Here is a 14,786-nt window from a genome sequence, read left to right on the forward strand (position 1 = left end):
AGAATTGATTTTTTTTGAAATTTGCATAACACCGTAGAAAACTGCGCTGTGTTAGTATAATGTGATAATCTAACATGATCTAGTATTTTTTACAGAAAAAGAATACTGACACAAACAATTTGAGTAGATTTGTTAAACATGACAAATGGTTTAGTAAGTTTATGAGTTTATGAGGATCATCGAGAAATTTAATAGCACAAAGGACTTCCTTGGCTTAACTGAAGTAGATTTGCTACTTGTGAAAACTAAACTTACTACAACTTAGTTATATAGTTATAGTTACGGGCTCGAATATTGGAAGTGGAAGATTAATAGAAGAGATATTACTTTCATAGAATCATGGAAAAATATTCCTAATTAAAATTTTGAAATATACCCAGTTACCTTGTATTAACTGGGAATATATTGTAACACTAGTAATTAATAGATTTTTAAAATCAAGGAAACCTTTTTTACTCTTAAGTGCTTTTTGCGTCTTCCAAATTCGAAAAACGGTCACTAATTGCTTCTTTTGTTTGGAAAATTACTCGTATTGACTTTCGTGATCGTTAATGCAGCTGCCATCTCATAACGAAAACCCCTTTCTTTGAAATTTTTCTATAAGAATTGATTTTCTTTTAAGATAATTCCACAAATAATGCATATTGAAGTCAATTAGTGCGTTCGTAAAAATGTTAATATTGACTGAAATGTTTTATTACTTTTTCGGGATTCTTAGATTTATTGCGATTTTATTGTTTTCGGCACTATGAAAACTATGTGCACAGGTAATTTTCCACTAAATGAGGATATGAAGATATCAGGATTTTAGGCTTGAACTCGTAAGGATATCATTTAACTGATGGGTTTGAGATATTTCGTAAACAGTAAATAATTTTATTTTTTGTTTTTTTATATTTTCACTTAAGTAATAAAATGACTTTGCGTCCCTCAACAGGTGCCACAATCTGAGAATTTGTAAACAAAAATAATAAAGATTAAATATATTTATATGTACAAAGTGTTCCATTGCGCAGAGAGAAAGAGGGAAATTTGCCTTTCGAGCATTTAAGAGTGAATTGAGTGAAGGAAAATTGTGAAATTTTGTATGGTTTCATTTAAAATGCTGAGATGTATTTCAAAATTTGTATCTTCGTTATAATTTGTATTGCCAAAATCAATAATAACCAACACGAACTCATCTGTTTTTAAAAGCAGGCAATTGGCGATTGGAAATTTAATTTTAATTTCAAAAAGCTGAGATAATAATTAAAACAAATAAAATAATTAACGCCGATACTTGACAAGTGTAGTAGCACGAAAGCATCAAAAGATAATCAATCTAAGCACAGGGAAAAATTGAGTGTTTCGCAAAAGTTCACTCAATATTCAGAACTTTGCGGTAGAAAAGGTCTAGCGGCAGGCTAATCACAAGTTAGTACGTGAGCAAATGCGAATAGGAAAAGTTGATAGCAGCAGTTGTAGTTGCATGTGTCTGTAACGGAAAACTGCTGCCTCAAATCGGAAACCACCGAATCAAGTTCCGGAAATGCAAGTGAAGACAGCAGCAATCTTTGTAGACTTGAACGAAATCCCGTGATTTAAAAATTCCGTGAAAACAAACGAAACAAAAGCAGTGAAGTGTACGTGAATCAGAAATATTGAAATGTATTTAAGTGATAACCAAATTTAGTTAATTTAGTGGGAATTATGGGAGATTATGTGAGCGCTGTTAGTACGAGTGCGTTGGTCGGTTCGGTTCGTTCCTTTAACAGCTGATAACTTTTTGAAATCAGTACTGCAGTACACACGGCTAGTGGCACATATTTCTAGTTACACTTGAACTTGACAGGCGTTTGAATGTGAAAACAAATATAAAAATTTCAAATTTGAAACGCAGTGAATAACAAAGCTATAAAACTAAATTTGTCTCAGATATGCGCATTGCCAAGAAAATTTTAAATAAAACCAAATTATCTCAGAAAATAGTGTAAAACCCCGCACTCCTGCTTAGGTGCAGAATTTTTTCAAACCATAACAGAAATGTGACGTGAATGCTTTAATAGTGCAGTGCAGTTTCCGGCGAGGAGTGGGTATACATAAGCTTGTAACGAGCACATTACAAGATAATATTTTATCTCGCAATTTTCAAACTCATGACACCATGTTGCTGCAAGTATTTACAACAAATTGAACAGATGTCAACAACTTGGACAATAAATTAGTCAAATTATGGCCAAGTAAAAAGCAAAATTTCAACTGAATCAACCGGCAATGCTGGGTACGGTTGAGTAATGGCAAAACCCATTCCAAAATCTCTTCGGTTAAAAATTTGCTATATAAGATCACATTTTTCACGTTAGATGTACAAAGTAATTGAACGATTTTTTTGTATCTGCGTAATCTTAGCATAAAATTTATGCCAAGGCATTAGCCTTTCGCATAGCGAGATTTGCAAATACCATTTTCTTCTTATCTTTAAGTAGTTAGTTCAACAATACAACTCAAATAGCTACTTCGATAAGATTGATAAAACGTATACTTATACAATTTATAGGTTTCGATAATACAAACAGAACCTTTCTCACCAGCTCTCTTTGCAAGGTGCTTAGGTGCTTGCGTCGTATAAAAGTTTTGATAAATTCGATCACAGAGTAATAACATAATACGAGTATGAATTTAAAATTTTTCAATATGAATCTCAACGACAGTGATTAGTTTCGTTTGATTTCCATAATCGTAATTGAAATTACCTTTTATTTTTGTCTGATTAAGCATTCCGCAGTCATGTCGACTCATTCATAAATTTTAGAATTGGGTTTTGCTGACCAATTACGAATGCAAAGTTCAATTTTCAATGGATTGTCCAACATCTGACTGAAGAAGTTTTTGACTGATCCGTTCACTAGTACATATATATTGACATAAATATTACATAACTTTTTTAACATTATTACCATTACCATTATTACCATTTTTTTTACTTTTTCGGATTTTACCTAATAAATATATCCTAAAAAATTTATAGGAATCCATAGACAGGAATATTAGAGACCTCTCAACCTTGAATGTTGAAGTGTTTTTGTTTCTTGATTACTGAGTATGAAATTTTTTACTTCTGAATTCTAATATATTCAAAACTAACCTTCCTTTTTAAAGATAATAACCACTTATTAAGAGTAAGCTGTCACTCTTAATTTGATCTGGTGCTCTGATGTTTCATTTTCATTTGGTCACTCGTTTAGTACGCTGTTCTGGCATTTCATTAACTTCGTTTAAACTCTTTTTAATAAATTTCTAAATGTTCAGTAGGCTGTTAATTAATTCTATTTTATTTTCTTTTTATTTATCCATTTTCTATTTCTATTTAGTACTGAATGGTTTATTGCAGATCTATATCGTGAATCTAGTTTTACCAACACTACAATTAACCAACGTCTTATTAATTTTGAACTAGGTCTCTGGTTAGCTAAGTGTAATTAAATTACTGACACTCATACATTGTTGATATGCCGTACGAAATATTTGGTTTCAGATCTGAAGTTCAATGATTAAATCTATAATTATTTTTCGTCTACAATGTGGAATGCCAAAATATTGAATATTTGCGTGTCATTTGAATTTTTTGTTACTACTCGGACTAAATTTTGGCATAAATTTCGCAGATAAGACGAAGAACATTTGGTAGATTTAAAGAGAGCCTTCAAATTGAGTTAAATTCAGTTTTTAGGCTATTGAACAAAGCAGAGTCGCTCTTCACGTAACCCTGAACTTATAGTTTATCACATCTCAGTGTGAAAAGCTGAAATTGCATCGTCGAAAAGTGCAAAAAACAATATTAATAATTAATAATTAAGTTACAATTGAAATAAAAGCGAAAGTAAATATTTTTCATGTTAGCGGCGCATCGCGAGTCTGTTTGACGCTGACTTTTTGACAAACATTGTCTATTCAGATACTCCGTGTAAGTTTGTTTTTCACGAACCTTTGCCGCCTGACGTTGAAGCTGTGGAATAGAGTCACGTACGCCTAAAAAGTTAAATGAAAATCCAACTTAAATCCAATAGACACTTGTAGTGCACTGCAGTCGATTTTAAATAGGAAAGCAATAAAATTTAATCATTTTTTGTACGATGTACTTCACACCTCTAATTGTGTAGAGCAAGCAATTGCACTTGACTTTAATATGCCATTTTCGCGGCATGTGTTCCAAATTTACGATATTCTGTTACTTAAGTTTGCTTAGGCTGAAATACAAGTATTAGCATAAGTCAACGCTGTTTAGATCAATTCACATCCCGAATTTGTTTTGAATGCTTTACTTTTACTTTGATTGCAGTTGGGCATGGGGAAACATAATAATACAAATTTGAACAATGGTCGTATATACCAGCCAACAACGGTGCCGATTATAGCGCAGAAGAAGGCGTTTATATTCTCACATAAAAGCGCCACAGAAACACCTGTAACTGAAACCAAAGAAAAGAAACCACGACACGACAAAAGTGATTTGGGTGAACATTTTATAGCGCCCGATGGTGGGTGGGCTTGGTTGGTATGCGTAGCCGCAGGCATATCAAACGTACGTATGCACTGTTTGATGTTTGTTTCATTTAATTACATAAATATTTTTCTTTCATTGACCTGCAGTTGTCAATATATCCATGTGTACTGCAGTTTGGCTTGATATTCCGAGATCAAATGGGCGTACTGGGTTTAACAAGCTCTCAAGTAACTACAATTATTAACACAAATCCAGCTATCTCAGCCTGCTCAGGTGATTGAATAATGGTATATATGTATAATCTATAAAGTAAAATAATATTTTCAATTTAACAGGTTTACTGAACGGTCCAATGTTTCGACGCTTCTCTTTTCGCCAGGTAGCGTTAATTGGTGCGCTTTTTATATTTGTCGGCATTATACTGATTGGATTTTCGGAAACTTTTATGGGTTACATGTTCTCTTATGCGCTGTTGTTTGGTAAGTTCGATAACAAGAATCTTTGACAATAAAATTTCTAGTTTTAATTTTCTAATTTTAAATAGGCTTCGGTATGGGCATAAGCGTTTCTGCTTCATCTTTAGCCATTAACACATATTTTCAGCATAAACGAAGAAAAGCTTGTGGTTTCTCATGGACTCTTACAGGTCTTGGTCCAATTGTGCTTCCATATATAGTTACATTGCTACTTTCGAATTATGGTGTGCAGGGAACTGTATTCATTTTTGCTGCGTTTTCGCTACACGCGGTAGTTTGTGCCTTAATCTATCAGCCAGTGCGATATCATACAAAAAAACAAGAAATCAAAACATCCTGCAATGAAGCACTTTCAGAAGACGCTGAAATACGATGTAATTTTTGTAACCTGCAGGAGATGAAAGAAACTGGAATATTCTCAAGTCAATATCTTTATCAAGATGATGATGTTGACAATCCAGGGTATGAAATTATTGAACCTGGTACTCCAATGTTGTCACGTGCAAATGACGGATGGTTCGGTTCTAAGTTATCATTAACTTCGGGGCGTCCACGTTTTAAAACAATTTCAAGTTCTAAAGACTTGGAGACTACAAATAGATATAAAGAAGTTATTTCAGAGGAAGAACAAGAGCTTGACGAATTTTTTAAGCCTAACAATTTCAATAGAGAGCGAGAAGAGGTGTTTAAGCGCACAAATAGTGTAAATAGAAGACCGTTGTTTTCACAGATAAGTAAGCCAGATGTAGAAAGTTGCGAACTACGTTGCACCTGCCACGAGATGAGAGCTCTTACACAAATCCAGGCAGAACTGCAATCACAAAGCACGCAGAGCAGAAAGGTCTCTCTAGCAGATCAATGTAAGTCTGGAGACACTGCTGTAAAGGACTACACCTTTTTGCAGAAGGTTGTTGCATTTTTCGACCTGAATCTGTTGCGTGATTTTACATATGTGAACTTAGTATTGGGTTTGACTTTTATTAATTTCGGCGAATTAAACTTCTCTATTTTAACACCCTTTATTTTGAGTGACTTTGGTTTTACAACGTCACAAATCACATTAGCAATGTCCGTGCTGGCAGGTGTAGATATAACCATGCGATTTTTGGTGCCTTTCTTAACTGAAAAAATTCCATGGGACAATAGAGTATTTTTCCTAATTGGTGTTGTTGGCATAGCATTAGGTCGAACTGTTGTTGCAGCTACGAGATCATTTACAATGCTTCTCGCGTGTTTTTCTTGGCTGGGCATATTTAAAGGCATACGCACAATATTTTGGCCGCTAATTATTCCCAGTTACGTGCCACTGAATCGATTACCTGCTGCATCAGGACTGCAACTATTGATATCTGGAATATTCACTTTAGCTGCTGGTCCTTTTGTGGGTAAGCATATTTCATATGTTGAAATCACTTAGCATGCTACTAAAAATAATGTTTTATTCAGGGCTCATACGTGATCGGTTTAATTACTCGGTAGCACTACATTGTCTGGATCTAATGACATTTATAGCTGCTACATCATGGACGGTCGAAGCTTTGGTACGTCGCTACCTACGCAAACGTAAACGGAAACATGTGCGAACCGCTGATGAAAGTTAACTGATCTGCTGGCTTAGTGCCAGCGCAAGCTTCAAGCTTCCTCAATACTGGCCAAGGAGGCGAGCGGTCTGCACGTATAGCAACTTACTTTTCTGCTACCGTGCATGATGTGACAGAATATTTTGTTCAAAACAAAAGTTCTATGAAGCTGTAGATATTGTTATTAATATGTACATAATACATATATATTGAAAATATATTTTCATGTATTCATGAAGTTTTATAAAAAGAAAACTAATCACGACATTTAATAACTCTTCTTTAAAAATTGCTTGAGTATTCAGTGCATTTTATTAAACCTTCTTACAATTATTAAAGCCCCTAAAGCATTACGAAATAGATCTATTTTAACAATGGTTTTTTTTGCTGTTGAAAAGAGAAAATAAAATATTTTTAGAAAGATGAAGAAGAAAAATTCTGAAAACCCCATTAATTATTCTCTTAGTGGCGTTGCTAATCTGAATATTATATTTTATTTTTATTATTTTTATTATAATTTTAGTTGAATTAAACAAAGCTTTTCAACTATAAAATTTTCGTTCTATCGAAGACTCAAACCATACGCAGCACCATCTAACGGAAATTATTGACAGCAATCTTGTATTTTTCAACAAATGTTTTTCTTATGCTATCGCAAATTACTAACAAATTTTACAGATCAGTGAAATGCTTGAAGCAGTGATTGGTTTCAGTGACTTTTTTATTTGCAGTTTAACGCATAGGTAAGACCTTTTAATATAGTCCTTTCACGTTTCTGTTATTTACTTATTTATGTTATATTATTTTTACACATTTGAGTTCGTTTAATTATAGACATATATATATACAGATATATGTATATTTTATATAACAAACCAAGAATTTTCAAATCATAAACTTTTATAATTTAGTTATAAAATTAAAGCTATAAAATGCGAAAAAGCGCAACTCTGTAGACAAGTACTTCCTTAATTTTAGACTTAAACTAGTTTCGTAAAGCTCTTTAATCTATAAATTTTAAGAAATTATTTTACAAAAGGCGTCTTAATTATTCTCTCCTCTTCGGTCCTGATTCTCCTAATCTTTGTTAGCTTGACATTTCCTGTTGTTAGAGTCGTTTACCTCGGTGAAGGCGACATTGTGGACTTTGGTAGTTTAGGTGCCTGAGTGTCTATTTTCCTTAAGTCATCATTGCTGTTTGTAGGTGGTGTAACGATGTTGAGGACCTAACAAAATGTTGGATGAATAGTAGGTGGGTGTGTTTTATATATTCATGTGTTTGTAATTGTGTATATGTGTGAGTGTACGAAAAGAAGCATTTAATATCGGTTTGATTGACTATTTTCTTTGAGAATGATTTACTTTTGAGTTGCCGTCGATTATTTCAACTGGTTCAGAAGACACAAATGCTGAAAGTCCCATTAAGCCAAACAATTCCGTAGGGCTGTGAAATGCGTGTGTTACATTTGTTGTCCTTTGACTACCACCAATACTTGTATCTACAAAAAAAATATATAAATTGTATATATTTTATATTACATAATTGAATAATAGTTACGATCTCCAGGTGTTGGCCTCACCAAGAACCTTGGCTTTTTTGAAATATTCACACTTTCCGGTTCATTGACTTCTGGGGTTTCTGATGTCGTTACAAATCGTTGTGGAAAAAATCGTGGTTGTGGAGTAACAACGTAAACTTTTTCGTTCGTTTGTGGAGATATTGAAATTTTACCTTTTTGCCAAAGTTCTTTTGGTTCCTTATTCTGATATGTGTGTAGGTGGATAGGTATTGTAGCTGTTGATGTTTCTGGTATTGTTGAAACCGCCATAGTTGTCCATGATGTTTGCGTAAAGTGTTTAAATTTAGAACTTTTAGTGCTTATCAAAACTTCAGAGTCATAAAAATCAGCTAGACTGTTGTCGTCAATTGGTTTATATCTTCTTGAACCTTGGTCAATTGCGAGAGGTTCCAAATTGTTAATAGACGAAGTCAGTTCGCCTGAATTAAATTGAGTTGCGGTTTTTGTTTGCTTTGGTGTTGGCGTAGTCGTTGTTAAATATTCTGTTGGAATATGTTTGGAGCGCCCACGTATTGTAGGTGTGCTTGGGCGGTGAGAGAGTGATGTGTATTCCTGCTCGGTCCAATCGTCGATATTCTTTTGCAATTTTCTCAAATCAAATCCGTTGGAATGTGATTTATTTTTTGTGTCATGTTCACGTTTTAAAAGCTCTCTTAAATTCGAAGCTAGAATTTTTGTTAAATATTTGTTCGAGCGGCGTGTTGTTTCAGGTATCTCCGTAGCTGAGCTGACTACTTGAGACTCTTGCTGTTCATGATAATCTACACCATTTCGCCAAGGTGAAATTGGACTAGTACTCTCTACAGTGCGTACTGGCTGAAATGGTCTCGGACGATTCTTTGTTGTGTAAGGTATGACTATTTGATGCACGTTTGTTTTAGTTGCTGCAGGTCTAGGTGGCGGTGGAGACATCCCTGCATAATGACCACTGGCATCTATAGCACTGTATGTTGACGTCGGTGTAGGTGCAGCTGCCGAAACTACTAGTGGGGGAGCTGCTGTAGATGTTCCTAGAGCATAGGCATGATTCGGATAATGAAACTCATTGGATGCTTGATTTATTGATCCCAATCTAAAATTGAGATCACTTGGGTCCCGAGTGAATGGACGGGGCGGATTGTTACCTAACTGTGGATACTGAATTGGAGCATTTAATAGTCTTTTTGGTGTTAAGCGGTCACGGTTTAAAAATATTGGTTCCTCGTGTTCTTTTTGTTGTAAAAATACACGACCACGCTGTTGTTGTTTTTGAAAATACTCATTTTCAGGTGTTTCGGTTTTGAGAATACTTTCCGTAAATACTTCTGTTGGTATGCTTGGTGCAGGCGTTGTTCTGTAAAATAGTTCATCAGGTTGCACTTGCCATTCCACTAAGTTATTACTTTGCAAAATTGTTGTTAGATTGTGGGAGGAAGCAGATGGATAGTTGTCAGCGGTTTTTACGTCTTGCGTATGCTGAACATGTTGGTTGTGGGCATTAGCTAGCTGTTCCAGGAATTGTGTAGTTCGCGGAATACTTGTTGTTGTGGTTTGTTCATATGATTGAGTAGCAAAATCTGAATTCTGATTTGCTTGAGATTCTGAAAAACCACCAAGGTCTGTAAGTATCTGTGATCCCGGTAAATGGTTATTGAGCCTTGTATCTAAATATTGATTTTGATAGTTTAGAATTTTGATAGGTGTAGTTGTAGTGTGTTTTGAGTTTGCGCTTTCTTCTAAGCCAACATCGATTGCGTGGGATTGAACAAAAGTAGCGGGATACTCAACAGAAGACACAAAATCAGTTATTTGGTGACTCTTAATTATTTCGAAACCGACGTCATCAGCATTTGTAGACGGAGGAACTTGAGTGGGTATGATCGTGTCTGGTTGTAATTCCGAATGTGCTCCAATGTTTTCAGAAAAATGTGCGATTTCCGTAGTAGGAAGGGATTGAGTAGTCAGGTGTGAAGGAATAGTTGGGTGCGAAAGTTTAAAGTTTTGGGCATTATATATAGGCGGTTGGGCAGCTTCGCTCAAATTAGGTATAGGTATTGGTTGAAAAGAAGGTATGGCTGGAAGCTTGACATTCTGTACTGATTTAATTGAGTGTAAAATTGGTGCTGGGTTTTGATGAGAAGGCTGGTGGTATTGATAGAAATTGGAGATTGGAAAGTTGAATTGCACAGCGCGTTGCTTCACTGGTGGTGACTGTTGTGACTGAACGTGTTGTTGAAGTATTCCGTTAAATATGGAATGGTTTGGTAATTGTTGTTTAAACACATGTTTTTGAGTAGCTTGTGCATCTAAGTTCTGAAGGTTCTGTACCCAAGGTACATGTGGGACATTTTGTCCAGGTGTATGTATTAAGGGATATTGAACACTTGGTGCTAGCATTGGTACCCATGGATATTTGTTACACAAATTACATTTAATATCTTCATTTGGTGCTGCTGGATTGGGCTTCGGATAGTAGTATGATTGCTTGCTGGCTAAATTCCTATGTGCATATTGTGGTTGCTGCTGGGAACTGGACGTCAATTGTTGTTCTCGTATTACAGCATCAGGACCATAACCAAACCAACGCGCTACGCGATTCATGAATCCTGACTGCTCAACCGACTGACTACTGTCATTAACTATAGCAGTTTGTGACTGTATTGGATGTGTTTTGTTAGGATTGAACGCTGGTACATTTGCATGTGTTAACCGTTGCGGCACAGGCAACGGCGGAGGTACAAGGTGTTCTACAGGTGCTTGGGAATAACAAACCGTCCATTGCAAGAAAATTATGAATGTGACAACTAGTAGTATCCTATGCGATACATACGTTCGATTTTGCATCTGCAATGAAAGTAAAAATGTTCATGTTTATAATCAAATGGAAATTAATTAATGAAAATCATATAAACTCTTTCTTCTTGTACCAAAGGTGAATGCCAGCTGACAAGACATGTGAGCAACATACAAAACGACTTTTCAGATTTGAATTAAAAGTAGTTCAATAAACATTCCTTTCGTATAAAAACTAAAACTGGATTAAATGTGTGCAAAACATCACTTTCCTCACTGCGATATTTAGTAGAGAAAATAAGGCATTATTGTGTTTGTTAAAACTCAAAACAGCAATAAATTTACTTATATTACGTTAATTTTAAAATTTTTTTCAATTAATTTACTAACAAAATATCCAAATGTTACATCTCTATCTCCATCGCTTTTAGCTTAACACCGCACCCCTCGATTGAATAGCTGCCCTGATTAAGTGGGTACGTAGAGCACATAGTAGTATTTGTTTGTTAACTTAACCATGACAAAATTCAGTGGAGTTCAATCTGGTTTGGTATGTTTCAAGCTTAGTGGAGTGGGTCGGTTGTTGCTGTAAATGGGTGACGAGTTTGGCCACATGCATATACGCCGTCAAACTCTTTTAGACATGGACAAGCCAGTTTCGTTTTCATGATCAGTTATCCTTATCAATCAGATATTGGCACTGATAAGTGTTGCCTATTAGGCATAATTTACATATAATTTTAAGATTATGTAAATAACATTTTTCATTAATTTTACTTTTATTTGTTTCTGTCTTTAGGTTTGTTGTGTGAATGGAATTACAATTCAAAACAGCTGTTACCGGCAAAAAACGCTCGGTCCAGCTTAGAGGTTTGAGGTTTGAGGGTGATAAAAGTATACAAATGCACGGAAACGCGGGTTAGTATACATCGCTCAATATAAATTTAGTGTATCTCACCGGCTTCGTACTCCACTTATTTATTCTCAAACAGAGATGAGTTGATAATGAATAGAAAAATAAAATTTATGGAATTTATTTTATTATCCTTACCCTTACTATGTAAATATTATTTAGAAATAATTGTATTATACTATACGTAATATGAACTAATAAGTATTTGCATATTAATAATACCAGACTCTTCACAATTTTTATCCAGAGCTGTAATATAGAAGAAAATTACTGAAAACGGTGGGATATCGAGTAGTGAAATTTTATATCCTTATAAAAATTAGGTATTATTAGATGCAATTTGAATTTCATCATTAATAAAACTCGAATGAAAAACTCGATACTAACGATATCTGTTTTCGTTTAGTTCAAGAAAACGAAGATTTTTTATCTGCTACCACTGGTCCTAATTCGACGACTTATTCTGTACAGAGTAATGAAAAAAATTTTAGAAGCTTACTTAGTATAAGTAAAAGAGTTCATTCATAAAAGGAGTTCAAAATTCTTGTCAGAAGGGAAATGGTCTCCCAACCACTTAGTGCTGGATCACATATTTTCTAATAACCATATACGAATTTTTATCGATTAATTGAGAAATGATAGCGCATCAAGTAACTAAACCAGATTAGTTCAGTCTAGAAAGGAATCAAATCAAAATATGCTATTTCAGGAACCTATTTCTAATTCCGTTAACATGACAAATCATTTTCTTTGTGGCTGTGTGCTTGTGTGTTTGAAGAGTTTTCAAATGAATTAAAAAAATTTTATTCATTTATTTATCAATTACTTGAAGTCAAGATAATCAAAACGTAATCGCGCGTAGTACGCAACTTTAATTGCCAATTGTGTCGGCCTTTGTAAAATAAATTTGACCAATTTTTTCAAAAACCAGTGAAAGTGAAAATTTCGTTTGTATTTTTCTTTCTTTTCGTAATTTTTATTTGAATAATTTGTTTGGCTTATTGCAACTCGTAGTGCTATTGTCCGTCTCAATGAGTAAAGACCGACATTTGCATGCGAAACGACGTTAATTTGTCAACCAAAATTCGTTACAAATATTTTTAGTAAATCGAGTCTCCGGATTTATATTAGCTCCACTTTCTGGCGCATTTGGTTAATGTTTTAATTGCAAAACGCACTCCGCAGATTATGCGAAGTGAAGTAATTCATCTGAACTCAGCATCTGTCGCATCTGAAGCTGTGATAATTACTGTGATTTACATAAAAAACGCGAATTTTATAATGGTCTTGCGTAATAATTATGGATACTTGCTACTCATATAAATATTGCTGGTTACAAATGTAACCATGTTTTCAGATTATATAAACAACTTTTAATTGCTTTATTAGCAACCTTTTGCCATTTTAAAAATACGCTTGAAGTAGTTAAACAAAAGACTATTAAGAAGAAAATTATTCAATTAGAGCTAACAAAACAATGTAGAGATTTTTATTACAGATTTTTTTGGCAGGAACATTAAACAAATATATTTTATATTTTGTTTTTTTAATAAAATACACCAATTTAATTATAATCATAATTATAATGTTTAAACATGAGTTTGCTACTCATGTTTTGTTAAATTATTCTTGCACTTGTTCCCGTTTTCGGAGATATTAGCTGGCACTTTGGCTCTCTTCAATTTAAACGTATTTTCAACTATTTTTGGACTTTTTCAACTCGTTATTGTTTTGCACATGGTGACATCTACAGAATGGAATATGGCGTTCCATTTAGACATATGTGCAATGTATATATCTTGACTAACACACTGCAATTGAACTGTTAATACTGTTTTGACAACTAGAATATATCGGTGACACTTTTTTCACAATTCATAGGTAAGAAAACACTAGCGAGACTTGAGGTGAACATCAGTAAAACAAGCAGTATTATTGTGACGCTGGTTCATTTTTATGATTTTAGTTTTGGATTTTTCCAGCCTATATATTCCAGGGAATAAGAAGAGAAGTCCAATTTTTGTTGTCATAGAAGGACAAGTCATGAAGTACTAATAGATCTGAATTCTTAGCTGGACACGCTCCTGGTGAGTGAAAAATCTACACATCTTATGCGTTCGTCTTATGTTCTTATGTCTTGCTCGTGACGATCATAAGAATATTGATCTATCATACGTTCACTTAACCGAATATTAGCAGTCTAGAAATAAGGTTTATGAATATCCTTAATTTGTCCGAATTAGCTTGAGATTTTCTGCAGGGATAACAGAATATAGAGATCAGAGAGATGCGGTAATGTCTTCTAATATATTACGTCTTCTAATAATATTAATAATAACTTCCTTTTATTAACATATTTTACATTTGTATGTAAGCTGCTGATAAGGAATGTGATGTATCTAAACCACCAAAAATAGTGAGGTTATGAGGATTTGGATATCACCAAAAAGTCATAAAAGTCATAAATTTGTTAACCAACAATATTAAATAAATATAAATTTTATGTATTATAAGTTTGTGATGTATAAAACCACATGTGTAAATTTTCTAAAACAATTTGTAAAACAATTTTATATATTGGCAAAGTTCAACTACTTCCGTACATTGTTGTCAAACCAAAATTGATATGAATGATTGAAACTCTTTGCATACGTTAAACAAATAATATAACATGCAAAACAAAATTATATGGCAATAAACGTAAACCTCTATCATTACAACTTGAATGGATATCATTACCACCATTTATCTACATGAACAGAAAAGAGGGTTAAGAAGCTTAACGGCATTGTATCTTAAAGTAAACAAAACATGGCATATATATACCAAAACCAAACCGTCCTGTTTGTCTTCGTGCATTTCAATTACTATAACCGCAAAACGAATTCCAACAAGGCATTGACTCTGGATCTACCAACAAAAGATAAAAAACTGCATATGCATTTTTCCGATACCCACAAAAACTCTTGTTTATTACGAGCG

General features: G+C 34.0%; 2 protein-coding genes across 3 annotated transcripts; one reads left to right on the forward strand and one right to left on the reverse strand.

The window, feature by feature from the left end:
• Positions 1 to 1,377: 1,377 nt before the first annotated feature.
• On the forward strand, positions 1,378 to 6,782 carry LOC119671918. 2 transcript variants are annotated; one of them, XM_038082796.1, is made up of 6 exons: positions 1,378 to 1,622; positions 4,319 to 4,561; positions 4,630 to 4,756; positions 4,819 to 4,962; positions 5,028 to 6,344; positions 6,406 to 6,781. In XM_038082796.1, exons 2-6 carry the CDS (start codon positions 4,325 to 4,327, stop codon positions 6,558 to 6,560), a joined length of 1,980 nt encoding a protein of 659 aa, XP_037938724.1. In that variant the 5' UTR covers positions 1,378 to 1,622; positions 4,319 to 4,324; the 3' UTR covers positions 6,561 to 6,781. The 2 variants fall into 2 exon arrangements, with proteins under 2 accessions (XP_037938724.1, XP_037938725.1); XM_038082797.1 differs by lacking the exon at positions 1,378 to 1,622 and adding an exon at positions 1,645 to 2,260 and having other exon boundaries at positions 6,406 to 6,782.
• Positions 6,783 to 7,495: 713 nt separating this feature from the next.
• On the reverse strand, positions 7,496 to 11,559 carry LOC119667242. The gene is made up of 3 exons (XM_038076532.1): positions 11,515 to 11,559; positions 8,098 to 10,942; positions 7,496 to 8,038 (listed from the first exon to the last, which is right to left on the reverse strand). The coding sequence occupies exons 1-3, from the start codon at positions 11,557 to 11,559 to the stop codon at positions 7,878 to 7,880; spliced, it is 3,051 nt and encodes a 1,016-aa protein (XP_037932460.1). The 3' UTR covers positions 7,496 to 7,877.
• Between the last annotated feature and the right edge of the window lie 3,227 nt (positions 11,560 to 14,786).

Source organism: Teleopsis dalmanni, chromosome 1 (assembly GCF_002237135.1).
Source record: "Teleopsis dalmanni isolate 2A chromosome 1, ASM223713v2, whole genome shotgun sequence".
Lineage (NCBI taxonomy): Eukaryota > Metazoa > Arthropoda > Insecta > Diptera > Diopsidae > Teleopsis > Teleopsis dalmanni.

Bases quoted from the DNA above. Each gene is read 5' to 3' on its own strand.
- LOC119671918 (XM_038082796.1), top strand. From the start codon at position 4,325: ATGGGGAAACATAATAATACAAATTTGAACAATGGTCGTATATACCAG. The intron at 4,963-5,027 runs GTAAGTTCGATA...AATTTTAAATAG, and splicing joins CTCTTATGCGCTGTTGTTTG to GCTTCGGTATGGGCATAAGC. The intron at 6,345-6,405 runs GTAAGCATATTT...TGTTTTATTCAG, and splicing joins AGCTGCTGGTCCTTTTGTGG to GGCTCATACGTGATCGGTTT.
- LOC119667242 (XM_038076532.1), bottom strand. From the start codon at position 11,559: ATGAAAACGAAACTGGCTTGTCCATGTCTAAAAGAGTTTGACGGC. The intron at 10,943-11,514 runs GTATATGCATGT...CTTTCATTGCAG, and splicing joins GTCTAAAAGAGTTTGACGGC to ATGCAAAATCGAACGTATGT. The intron at 8,039-8,097 runs GTAACTATTATT...TTTTTTTTGTAG, and splicing joins GAGGCCAACACCTGGAGATC to ATACAAGTATTGGTGGTAGT.